The sequence below is a fragment of the Pelodiscus sinensis genome, chromosome 2 (genome assembly GCF_049634645.1).
Source record: "Pelodiscus sinensis isolate JC-2024 chromosome 2, ASM4963464v1, whole genome shotgun sequence".
Classification (NCBI taxonomy): domain Eukaryota; kingdom Metazoa; phylum Chordata; order Testudines; family Trionychidae; genus Pelodiscus; species Pelodiscus sinensis.
Genome location: NC_134712.1, coordinates 18,412,174 through 18,423,835, shown reverse-complemented (window position 1 = coordinate 18,423,835; position 11,662 = coordinate 18,412,174). Strand labels below are relative to the sequence as shown.

At 57.4% G+C, this 11,662-nt stretch overlaps 1 protein-coding gene across 1 annotated transcript; it reads left to right on the top strand.

Moving 5' to 3' along the window:
* The first annotated feature begins 1,022 nt into the window (after positions 1-1,022).
* Positions 1,023-11,349, top strand: LOC142827431 (uncharacterized). The gene is made up of 4 exons (XM_075923076.1): positions 1,023-1,361; positions 1,948-6,405; positions 10,537-10,597; positions 11,233-11,349. The coding sequence occupies exons 2-4, from the start codon at positions 1,973-1,975 to the stop codon at positions 11,347-11,349; spliced, it is 4,611 nt and encodes a 1,536-aa protein (XP_075779191.1). The 5' UTR covers positions 1,023-1,361; positions 1,948-1,972.
* Positions 11,350-11,662: the final 313 nt, after the last annotated feature.

Genomic DNA, 11,662 nt, shown 5'->3' with positions numbered 1-11,662 from the left:
TCTAACTTATGCAATCAACTTCTGGAGAAAAATTATGATGTGAAGTTTAAAATCTAAACCTCCAATGTGAGAATTTCAAAGAGACCTCAAATAACAGAAGAAGCTTTCATGCTCTATAGACCGGAAAAGAGCAGTCAGAAGATGATATTCATGAGATTCGCATCATTGTGATTTGGTAACAATCAGCCTCCTGAAAGAATTATATTCTTGCCAATGCCATATCTAACAACATTTCCAGATCTACTATATATTTTAGCGAGTTTGTTAGTTTGTCTGTTTGATCAAGAACTTCTAAACCAAGGGTGGCTAACCCATTAAACAAAGAGAGCCTAAACAGCAGCAAAAAAAATATGAAGAGCTGCACCAGAATTGTTGAGAAAAAAAAAGAAAGACGCTGTCCCTTTAAAAGCCATGGGTTAGGCTTTTTGGCCACATCAGGCTCCCACCGGCCGCCACCATTTTGCAGTGCCAGATGGCTCCCCTGCACCCAGTGAGTACCAGGGGCCGTTTGTAGAAGTGCATGGGGCAGCTTAGCGAGCTGCGGGGGATGCTTCACGAGTCGCACTTTCAGGGGTGAAGAGTTGCACGAGCCGCAGGTTGGCCTCCTCTGTTCTAAATGGAAAAATATAGGACTAGCAAATTCGGTATATAGCTTCCTCTTCTCATAACTTAAACCAATGTAAGGGTTTGGTTATGCCAGAAAAATGGGATGTGCCTGAAATCGGATAGCGTCTCTGTGACGGGCCGGCCCCGGACCAGGGGCGAGGGGAGCGGAGCCCCCGCCGGCCGTCACTCTCCCGGGGGCGGGGCGAGCGGAGTCCTCACCGGCGGGGCTCTGCCGGCCGGCCGCAGACCCCCCAGCAACCCCACAACTCTAGCCGCCGGGGGCGGCAGGCGGGGGCGCTTCCCCCGCGCTTGCGCCGGCAGCCGATGGGCGGCCCCCCCCCCCGCCGGCCCACGCAGGGAAGGCGGGGCCGGGGCGCACGGCAACTGGCGAGGGCCGCCAGCGGGGGCGGGCCCGGAAGGGGCGGGGCCCCGGGCGGCGGCCGGCGCGGCGGGCCAGTTTAAAAGTGCCCGCCGCCGGAGAAGCGGGGCGCAGGCTCCTCGCGGCGGCGGAGGAGCAGCCCCCACCGCAGGACGGAGCGTGAGCGCCACACAGCCCGGCTGCCGGCCCGGCGCTGGTCCCGGGGCCTCCGGGACAGCCACTGCCCCTGGCGAGCACTCAGCCCCTCGCCAGACGGCAGGAGGACCCCACCGCGCCGAGTCAGGAGAGACCGGGACGGCCAGGAGCGTGCCAGGGCTGGAGAGCTCACCCCTGGGACGCCATCGGAACACGAGACACCACAGACCGCCGAGTCAAGGTAGGCGCCAGGGCGACGGGGATCGGACGGCAGACCCAACAGGAGGGAGGAAGGAGCCCGGGGCAGGGCGCTTCTGGCGGCCGTGGGTGGACGGGCCACAGGGGGGAGAATCCTCACCCCCCTCGTCCACCGTGCCGGGGCGCTAGCGGCCCGGCGCTCAGGGCCCCGGGCTGGGACCCGGAGAGAGGGCGGGACCGGGTCCCCCTCCCTCCACACGGGGAGCGTCCAGCACCCGACAGCCACACTAACCGACTGGGACCAAACTAGAACCCCGGACTGGGGGAGGAGGACCTAAGGCTAGGGGCTCCGGCCCCCCCCCATCCCGCTCGGCGGGTACTCACGGCCTGGGGTTCGCTGACCCCCCCTTCTGGCTGGGAGGGGGTGATCGCACCCCAGGGGCCCGGACTCCACACCGGCAGCCCAGGGACGACACAGGACAAAAGGAGGACCAAAAGGGGTCCGCAGACCCCCCCTCTCGGACTGGGAGGGGGTGATCGCACCCCGAGACCCTCACACGTGGTGGAGAACGTGGGCATGACCCCCACTAAGTGACAGGCGGTTACGGTAGGGTGTCCTCTGCGCCTAGGGAGCAGACGGAAAGGCATACCACCATGGATGCTCAGCAGCTACTCGACTGGGTGAGGGAAACCCAGCAGCAGCAGCAACAACAGCAGTCCCAAATGATGCAGCAGCTGGCGAGCCAGTTCCAGGATCAGCAACGGTTGCTGGTGCAGGAGCTGTCGGCCCAACATGAGAAGTGGATGCACGGGGCTCCCCCGCCCAGCTCGGCGGGAGGGCCGGCGTGGCCGAGCGACGACGGCAACCGCGATCTGGGATCGTTACCCCTCCGCCTGACCAAGATGGGGCCCGGGGACGACCCAGAGGCATATTTGACAACTTTTGAGAGAGTGGCTACGGCGGCGAGGTGGCCGGAGGCCCATTGGGCGACGCTGTTGGCCCCGTACTTGTCCGGGCCCGCCCAGATGGCCTACCGGAGCCTAGCAGCCCGGGAGGCACTGCAGTACAACCGGGTGAAAGAGGCCATCCTGGACCAATTAGGGATTAACAGTGACACGTACCGCCAAAGATTCCGTAACGAGCGATTCAAACCAGGGGAGCGACCTCGAGTCTTCGCACAGCGCCTGCATGAGTGGGCTTGGCGGTGGCTGGAGCCGGAGCAACGGACGGGCACCGAAGTTGCCGAAATGGTGGCCCTGGAGCAATACGTCCACCTCCTTCCCCCGGGTGCCCAGAAGTGGGTCCGCCGGCACCAGCCGGGAACTCTAGCGGCAGCCATCACACTGACGGAGGCGCACCTCGATGCGGAGGGCGGGGAGGTCGGAGCGCGCCGGGAGTCCATGCCCGGCCCCGCGACGAGGGATGCACCGCGGGCCCGCGGGACAGGGCCGACACCGGCCAGAGGCGCCCCAAAGCCACCCGCCGGCGGGGGGCGGCGCTTGGCTCCCATCTGGCCCGCGAGGCCGGGGGAGGCCCCCGGGGAGGGCAGAAAAGGCCACGAAGAGCAAGGGGGCGGCGACCGGAGGGCGCCGAGCCGGACCGCCTGCTATCAATGCGGGCAAGAGGGGCACTTGAAACGCGACTGCCCGATGATGGATTGTACCCTGTCCACACCAACCCCAGGGGACCCACAGACGGGGCCGGCACGACCAACAGTGACCGTCTGGCTGGGGCTGAAACCCCTGCAGGCCTTAGTGGACTCCGGCTCCGCGCTCACCCTGGTACGGGAGGAGCTGGTACGGGAGGCCCCACCCACCGGCGAGACCGCCCAGATGAAATGCGTGCACGGGGACGTGCGAACCTATTCCACAGTGTGGGTCCACTTGGCGGATGGGCAGATGGCCAGGGTCTGGCGAGTGGGGAAGGCCCCGAACCTACCACTCCCCGTGGTGATAGGGAGAGATTGGCCGGGGTTCCCGGGACTCCTGCGGAAGGGGATGGACCGGCCGGACGGACGGGCCCCCGCGAAGGAAGCCTACGTACACCCTCGCGCCCCTAGCCCAGTGGCGCCCTCGCGGGGCGGCGGAAGCGACGACTCCGACTTCTTGGAGGAGCAGCGGACCGATGAGACTCTACGGTACGCCTGGGAACGGGCCGGTGATCCGGACGAGACGGACGAACGCCAGCAGGGCCCCCGCTTCCAGGTAATCCAGGACCGCCTATACCGTCTGGTAACAGGCGGGGCGGGGGAGGGGGAACAGAGACAGCTGGTAGTCCCCCAGACCCGGCGGAGGGAGGTCCTGGACCTCGCGCACACAAACCCCTGGGCGGGGCACCTGGGCCGGGAAAAAACGCTGGCGCGGGTCCTCCGCCGATTCTATTGGCCAGGGGTTTACCGGGCGGTACGGGACTTCTGCGCCTCGTGCCCCAGCTGCCAGAAGGTCGCAACGGGCGCCGTCCCGGTGGCCCCCCTGGTACCCCTCCCGGTAGTGGGCACCCCCTTCGAGCGGGTGGCCCTGGACCTAGTAGGGCCACTGGAGCCCTCCCGGGCGGGGCATCGGTTCATCCTCGTGGTGGTCGACTACGCCACCCGGTACCCGGAGGCCGTCCCGCTCCGCAACGTCAAGGCCCCCACGTTGGCGACAGAACTGCTTAAAATTTTTGCGAGGGTGGGGTTCCCGCAGGCTATTCTCACGGACCAGGGGACAAACGTGACTTCCCAGCTGATAAAGGAGCTGTGCACACTCCTCCGCATTAAAACCCTGCGGACGTCAGTATACCACCCCCAGACTGACGGACTAGTAGAGCGATTCAACCGCACCTTAAAGGACATGCTCCGGCGGGTGGTGCAGGACAGCCCGAGGGACTGGGACCAGATGTTGCCCGCCCTCATGTTCGCCATCCGCGAGGTACCCCAAGCCTCCACGGAATTTTCCCCATTCGAGCTACTATATGGGCGGCAGCCCCGGGGGATCCTGGACATCCTAAGGGAGGACTGGGAGGCGCAGTCGGCCCGGTGCCAGGGCACGGTACAGTATATTTTGCAGCTCCGAGAGAAGTTACGGCGTCTCGGCGCCTATGCAAAGTGGAATCTCTTGAGGGCCCAGACGCGACAGGCCCACTACTACAACCGCACGGCCGCGAACCGCCAGTTCGAGCCCGGCGACCGAGTGTTGTTGCTCCTGCCCACCCAGGAGTCCAAACTCCTCGCGGCGTGGCAGGGCCCCTACGAGGTCGTCCGGAAGGTAGGAGACGTGAATTATGAGGTGCGGCTGACCGGGAGACGAAGGGCCACGCAGATCTACCACGTGAATCTGCTCAAAAAGTGGGTGGCCCGGGAAGGACTCCTAGTGGCGCCCGCGGACCGCGACGAAGACCTCGGCCCCTCCCCAGCCGACCACGCGGAGGAAGAGACCCCGTCCATAGGGCCAGAGCTGACGGTGGACCAACGGACGCAAATGGAAGAACTCCTGCGCCGGTTCCGCCACGTTCTGACGGCGACCCCGGGGACAGCGAAGGTAGGGGTGCACCGTATCAATACCGAACCAGGACAGGTAGTGCGTGAGGCTCATAGACCCCTCCCCCGAAAGGTATGGGACACCGTCCGGCAGGAGGTGCAGACCATGAAACAATGGGGGGTGGTAGAAGAATCGCAGAGCGAGTGGCGCAGCCCCATAGTCTTGGTCCCCAAGCGAGACGGGAGCGTGCGGTTCTGCATTGACTTTCGAAAGGTTAATGGGATTTCGCAATTCGATGCTTACCCCATGCCACGGGTGGAGGAGCTGCTGGAGGGCCTGGGGAGGGCTAAGTACATCACCACCCTAGACCTATCGAAAGGCTACTGGCAGATTCCCTTGGAACCCCAGGATAGGAAGAAGACTGCGTTCGCCACCCCCTTCGGGTTGTTTCAGTTTCGCCGGATGCCGTTCGGACTCCACGGAGCAGCAGCGACCTTTCAGCGGGTCATGGACCAGGTACTGGAGCCCATGAAGGGGTACGCAGCAGCTTACATCGATGACATCGCCGTATACAGCGTGACGTGGCCAGAGCACCTCCAGCATCTGGAAACCGTGATGCAAGCGCTGCAGGAGGCAGGCCTCACAGCGAATCCCCGAAAGTGCCACTTCGCCCAACGGGAGGTGTCCTACCTCGGTTACACCGTGGGAGGAGGGCAACTGAAACCACTGTTGGGAAAGGTGGAAGCCCTTCGGAACTACCCGCCACCATCAACGAAGAGGCAGGTACGAGGGTTTCTGGGATTGGCGGGATATTATCGCCGATTTGTGCCGGACTTTGCCACGATCGCAGCCCCTCTGACTGAACTAACCAAGGACGCGCACCCCAACAAGATCCAGTGGACGGCACAAGCCGACCAGGCCTTCCGCGAACTAAAGCGCAGGTTAGTCCAAGCCCCAGTGTTGAGGCAGCCTGACTTTGAAAGACCATTCTCTTTATACACAGATGCATCCGAATGCGGTTTAGGAGCAGTACTGGCCCAGGACCATGACGGAGAGGAACACCCGATCCTTTACCTGAGCCGGAAACTCCTACCGCGGGAGAGGAACTACGCCACAATCGAGAAAGAGGCGTTGGCGGTGAAATGGGCCATTGAGACCCTAAGGTATTATCTATGGGGCAATAAATTCAAACTAATCACGGATCATGCCCCGCTTGTGTGGTTAAATTCCATGAAAAACTCGAACCCGCGCCTAACGCGCTGGTATATGGCATTACAACCCTACCGCTTCGACGTAGAATACCGAGCGGGAAAAAAACACCAAAACGCTGACTTCTTTTCGCGGGCGTTCGAGCCCGTGGGGGATGAGGGAGACCCCTCGGTAAGGGGGGGGGTGTGTGACGGGCCGGCCCCGGACCAGGGGCGAGGGGAGCGGAGCCCCCGCCGGCCGTCACTCTCCCGGGGGCGGGGCGAGCGGAGTCCTCACCGGCGGGGCTCTGCCGGCCGGCCGCAGACCCCCCAGCAACCCCACAACTCTAGCCGCCGGGGGCGGCAGGCGGGGGCGCTTCCCCCGCGCTTGCGCCGGCAGCCGATGGGCGGCCCCCCCCCCCGCCGGCCCACGCAGGGAAGGCGGGGCCGGGGCGCACGGCAACTGGCGAGGGCCGCCAGCGGGGGCGGGCCCGGAAGGGGCGGGGCCCCGGGCGGCGGCCGGCGCGGCGGGCCAGTTTAAAAGTGCCCGCCGCCGGAGAAGCGGGGCGCAGGCTCCTCGCGGCGGCGGAGGAGCAGCCCCCACCGCAGGACGGAGCGTGAGCGCCACACAGCCCGGCTGCCGGCCCGGCGCTGGTCCCGGGGCCTCCGGGACAGCCACTGCCCCTGGCGAGCACTCAGCCCCTCGCCAGACGGCAGGAGGACCCCACCGCGCCGAGTCAGGAGAGACCGGGACGGCCAGGAGCGTGCCAGGGCTGGAGAGCTCACCCCTGGGACGCCATCGGAACACGAGACACCACAGACCGCCGAGTCAAGGTAGGCGCCAGGGCGACGGGGATCGGACGGCAGACCCAACAGGAGGGAGGAAGGAGCCCGGGGCAGGGCGCTTCTGGCGGCCGTGGGTGGACGGGCCACAGGGGGGAGAATCCTCACCCCCCTCGTCCACCGTGCCGGGGCGCTAGCGGCCCGGCGCTCAGGGCCCCGGGCTGGGACCCGGAGAGAGGGCGGGACCGGGTCCCCCTCCCTCCACACGGGGAGCGTCCAGCACCCGACAGCCACACTAACCGACTGGGACCAAACTAGAACCCCGGACTGGGGGAGGAGGACCTAAGGCTAGGGGCTCCGGCCCCCCCCCATCCCGCTCGGCGGGTACTCACGGCCTGGGGTTCGCTGACCCCCCCTTCTGGCTGGGAGGGGGTGATCGCACCCCAGGGGCCCGGACTCCACACCGGCAGCCCAGGGACGACACAGGACAAAAGGAGGACCAAAAGGGGTCCGCAGACCCCCCCTCTCGGACTGGGAGGGGGTGATCGCACCCCGAGACCCTCACAGTCTCATAAAACCAAACAGAAGAAAAGAGACAGAATCACCAAATCAAGTATAGTCCTCAAAATTGATACAAGTGAGGCTACATCTAGAATTCAGGCTTCTTTCAGAAGAAGCTTTTTTTGGAAGAGGTCTTCCAAAAAAACTTCTTCTGAAAGAGAGCGTCCACACTGCAAAAGTGCATCAAAAAGTGATCCGCTTTTTTGAAAGAGAGCATCCAAACTAAATAAACGCTCTCTCGTATGTAAGCTGTGATTGCTATGGACGGAATGGCCACCAGGGCACCTGTGCTTTTTCTTCTTTCCTCTTCTTCCGAAAGACCTCCTTCTTCCCTGTCCACACACACCTTTTTGCAAAAGAGCTCTTTTGCAAAAAGGCTTCTTCCTCATAGAAAGAGGATTAGCAATGCCAGAAAAACCCCTCTGTTCTTTCGATTTTCTTGCGGAAGAACGCAATTTCAGTGTGGATGTTCCTCAAGTTTTGCAGGAAAAATGGCCGTTTTTCTGACAAAACTCTGTATTGTAGACATATCCTGAGTGAATGCTGAAAGAGACTGAACCAAGATGAGCCAGAAACACAGAATGAACCTGGATCAGGATTGCTTTTCAATAAATTTAACAGAAAAAAGATAAGATGGAAACATTTGGAGTAGTGCTGTGTTTTGGCACAGCTAACTGAATACAGGCAGTCCCCGAGTTACGCGGATCCGACTTATGTTGGATCCGCAGTTACGAACGGGGCCGTTCCTCTCCCTGGTCTCCAGCAGACCAGGGAGAGGAAGCAAAGCGGCGGAACACGTGGGCAGCGGACAGGGCTGTCCGCTGCCCACGCGCTCCGCGGCTTGGCTCTGCTTTGCCCCCCCCCCCCCCCGTCCCTCTGGTCTGCAGACCAGGGGGACGGGGGGGGGGGGCAAAGCAGAGCCAAGCCGCGGAGCGCGCGGTCAGCTGACAGCTGTCAGCTGGCCGCGTCCTCCGCGGCTTGGCTCTGCTTTGCCCCCCCCCCCATCCCCCTGGTCTGCAGACCAGGGGGACGGGGGAGCAAAGCAGAGCAAAGCCACGGAGCCCGAGGGCAGCAGGACAGCCACGGCGCGTCTGGGCTGTCCCGCTGCCCCCGTGCTCCATGGCTTTGCTCCGGACACCTGTGGTACAGCAGCTGGGGCGCTGCCAGTTGGTCCCGTAGCACCGCTCTGGGCGCTACTGGACCAACCGGGCAGCACCCCAGCTGTTCTGCCCCAGGCGTCCTGATTCAGCCACTGCTGGTCAGATTCAGCAGCGGCTGAATCAGGACGCCTGGGGCAGAGCAGCTTGGGTGCTGCTGGGTTGGTCCAGTAGCGCCGAGGAGCGGCGGTGCTACTGGACCAACCCAGCAGCACCCCAGCTGCTCTGCCCCAGGCGTCCCCAAGTCAGTCGCTGCTGAAACTGACCAGTGGCTGACTACAGGAAGCCCCTGCCCCGGGCTTCCTGGAATCAGCCGCTGATCAGTTTCAGCAGCAGCTGACTTGGAGATGCCTGGGGTTCTTAAGTTGAATCTGTATGTAAATCAGAACTGGCGTCCAGATTCAGCCGCTGTTGAAACTGATCAGTTTCAGAAGCGGCTGAATCTGGACGCCAGTTCCGACTTACATACAGATTCAACTTAAGAACAAACCTACAGTCCCTATCTTGTACGTAACCCGGGGACTGCCTGTAGTTAAGGTTTGAAAACTAGAAGACAATGTTATTGGAAACTAAATTGACTATGGCAATTTTTTTTCAAAACATAGCAAATGATGAGATTAGAGGGATGAAGAAAAAATATACTTCTTGGGATTCTCATTTTTTTAAAAAATGCACTAAAGATTAATTTTTAACAATCCCTTTTTTAAGGAATCCATAATAAAAATTAACTTCATAAAAACAACCCTCTATTTTTTGAAAAAATGCAATCATTTCAATAAAATGTACATTTTTGTTTTATTTCCAATGAATAAATAAATAACTAAAACCCTGAGTAAAGAACCTGAGCAACAATGGATAAATCTGCAGTAGGCCAGAAATCAGTGGTTCACAAACTTTTTGTACTGATGATCCTTTTCCTACAGCAAGATTCTGAGGGTTACTGCCCCCTTTATAAATTATAAACAGGGATTTTTAATTTAAATGTAATATGGGAAAAGGGCTGACAATCTGAGCCGCAACAGGCACAGGGCTGAGATCTTGAGACCCCCAAGTAATAGCCTTGTCACCTCCAAGGGGTCGTCACTTCCAGTTTAAGAAACCTGCATAAATTGAGGCAGTACAGAAGAATGCTATTATATTTAAGTTGTTAATTTTACTGTGTTTCCCCTTTTGTGCGTGAAATCTTGTTTTAGCATAAAATTTGTTAATAAATTTTAATAGCTATAAATCTAGTATGTTTGCCATGGACATGATTTCCATGTCAGAAAACATGACTTATTATGTCTTTTCCCCCTGGTATAAGAAGTCATGGTCTTTATCACACTAAGTAAACTAAATCCATGCATTGAGAATATGGTGATTTTGCTGGTTATTAATCTACACTTTTTAGTGTAAAAATAAGATATTTGACTTTTCATATTTTTAATGGTAATTTAATATTAGCTTAAAACATTTCCAGATCTATATATTTTAGAATTTTAGCTTCAAGTAATTGTGACATGGTTTTTTTGGCTGATCACTAACATTATTATTTCCTTTTTTTGTTTGTTTTTTGCCATGGCAGTCACATCAATCGTAAGTGACCTATCCAATTTAGATTTACTCTGACCAGCACATCAGACACATTACTGAATGAAATGAAACATGTTGGTCTCACGCATTTCAGAAGAAAGACACGAGTGGTTGTGCAGTCATATTGTCTCAAACAGTTTTACTTAAAGATTAATAGGGATGGAAACTGGATTTGCCTAAACAATTTCTGAGTCTAGGAAAACATGGGTGGCAGAGAGCAGAGCAAGAGTAAGTGTTACAAAGGAGAGCCCACAGAAGTTACTGTAAATAAATAAAATAGCAAATCAAGGTAAGAGAATTCCAGACAAGCACTGCCCACCAAGGAACTCCCTCCCTGCTTTTTTACAGAATAGATCTAGCAGAGTCAGTAAATGTAGCCAGAAAAGACAAGCAAGAAGTGTGAAGAATATCTATATCAGTTAAAAATACATGTAGGTGTTCAGGGTTGGAAAAGGGAGGGGCCTTTCACCCATGTCCTGAACTTTCTGTACTCTGCTAGATCTTTTCTGGTAATCAAATGTATATGCCACAGTCAGCAGAAAGTGCTATCTGACTGCAAGGTGAGCTGTTGGGTGCCTCTGCTCCAAAGAGCTTCAGTGTGAATTCCATAGCAGTTACCTCAGCTGCAAGTGAGGAATCCCTAGCACTAAGGAATCCGGTAGCAGCGTACACAGCAGGGCACCCTGCTTTTATCGCCTGTTTCCAGGGCAGGATTTAGTCTTTACAGCCTGGTTTTGTTACATCCTCATACTGATAGCTCCTTGGAGCTGGTAACATAAGCACTTTCCAAACACTAAGTACACAGTGGGTACTTCCACGAACAAATGATAAAATTAGGTGCTTTTACAAAGGGCATACATGTCAATTTAGATACACAACCCCCCCTGGTCAGGTACACAGATCTGGGTATGTGCATGAATGACACATCCTTTTGAGGATTTGGCTCATAATACTTAATTACTATGGGGTGTTAACAGTAATACAGATCTACACATTCAATATTTCTTCCTGGCATCAGTGCATTCAGTTTGTAAATTCGCTTTTGCGCTGACCTGGTTTTACAGCATTACCCATCTTGATGCTCACAGAATTAAACAAACCCCTTGGGAACATTCATAGATAAAAGTTGGAGTGAAACTCATCCCTGGGCAGGCACACAGGCCAGATGCATCCTTGGCCTATTTGGATGTTTCAGGGGCCAATTTGGCAGATTAGAGCAGCCTTACCATCTATGTTCATTTTACACCCCTATGACACTGAAGTGGTGAAGAGCAGCAATGCCTACCCCAATCACTTGACTGTCTGCACCTGATCCATCCTGCAATGCCAGGGCTTTCTGTAGGGTCTCATGTGCCAAAATGGACCTGCAGCTACTTTGTTACTGCATTAGCCTGCACAAAGGGTCCACGACACAGGAGTAAATAGCCAAAGGTCTGTGCACCTCCGAAGTCCTCAAATAGTTCTTAAGTGGAACTTAAGTGCCACCTAGGCAGAATGCTGGCCCGTTGAGCAACAGTGAATTTCACCCTTAGTGTTTCCTAAGATGGTAAAATTGATTTGTTTTAGTATTCTTGGAGCTGATTTGACCTAAGGAGAATGTGGGAAGAGGAAGTAGAACTCTTGTT

Bases quoted from the DNA above. Each gene is read 5' to 3' on its own strand.
- LOC142827431 (XM_075923076.1), top strand. From the start codon at position 1,973: ATGGATGCTCAGCAGCTACTCGACTGGGTGAGGGAAACCCAGCAGCAG. The intron at 6,406-10,536 runs GCGGGGCCGGGG...GTACTCTGCTAG, and splicing joins CGCCGGCCCACGCAGGGAAG to ATCTTTTCTGGTAATCAAAT. The intron at 10,598-11,232 runs GTGAGCTGTTGG...TGGATGTTTCAG, and splicing joins AAGTGCTATCTGACTGCAAG to GGGCCAATTTGGCAGATTAG.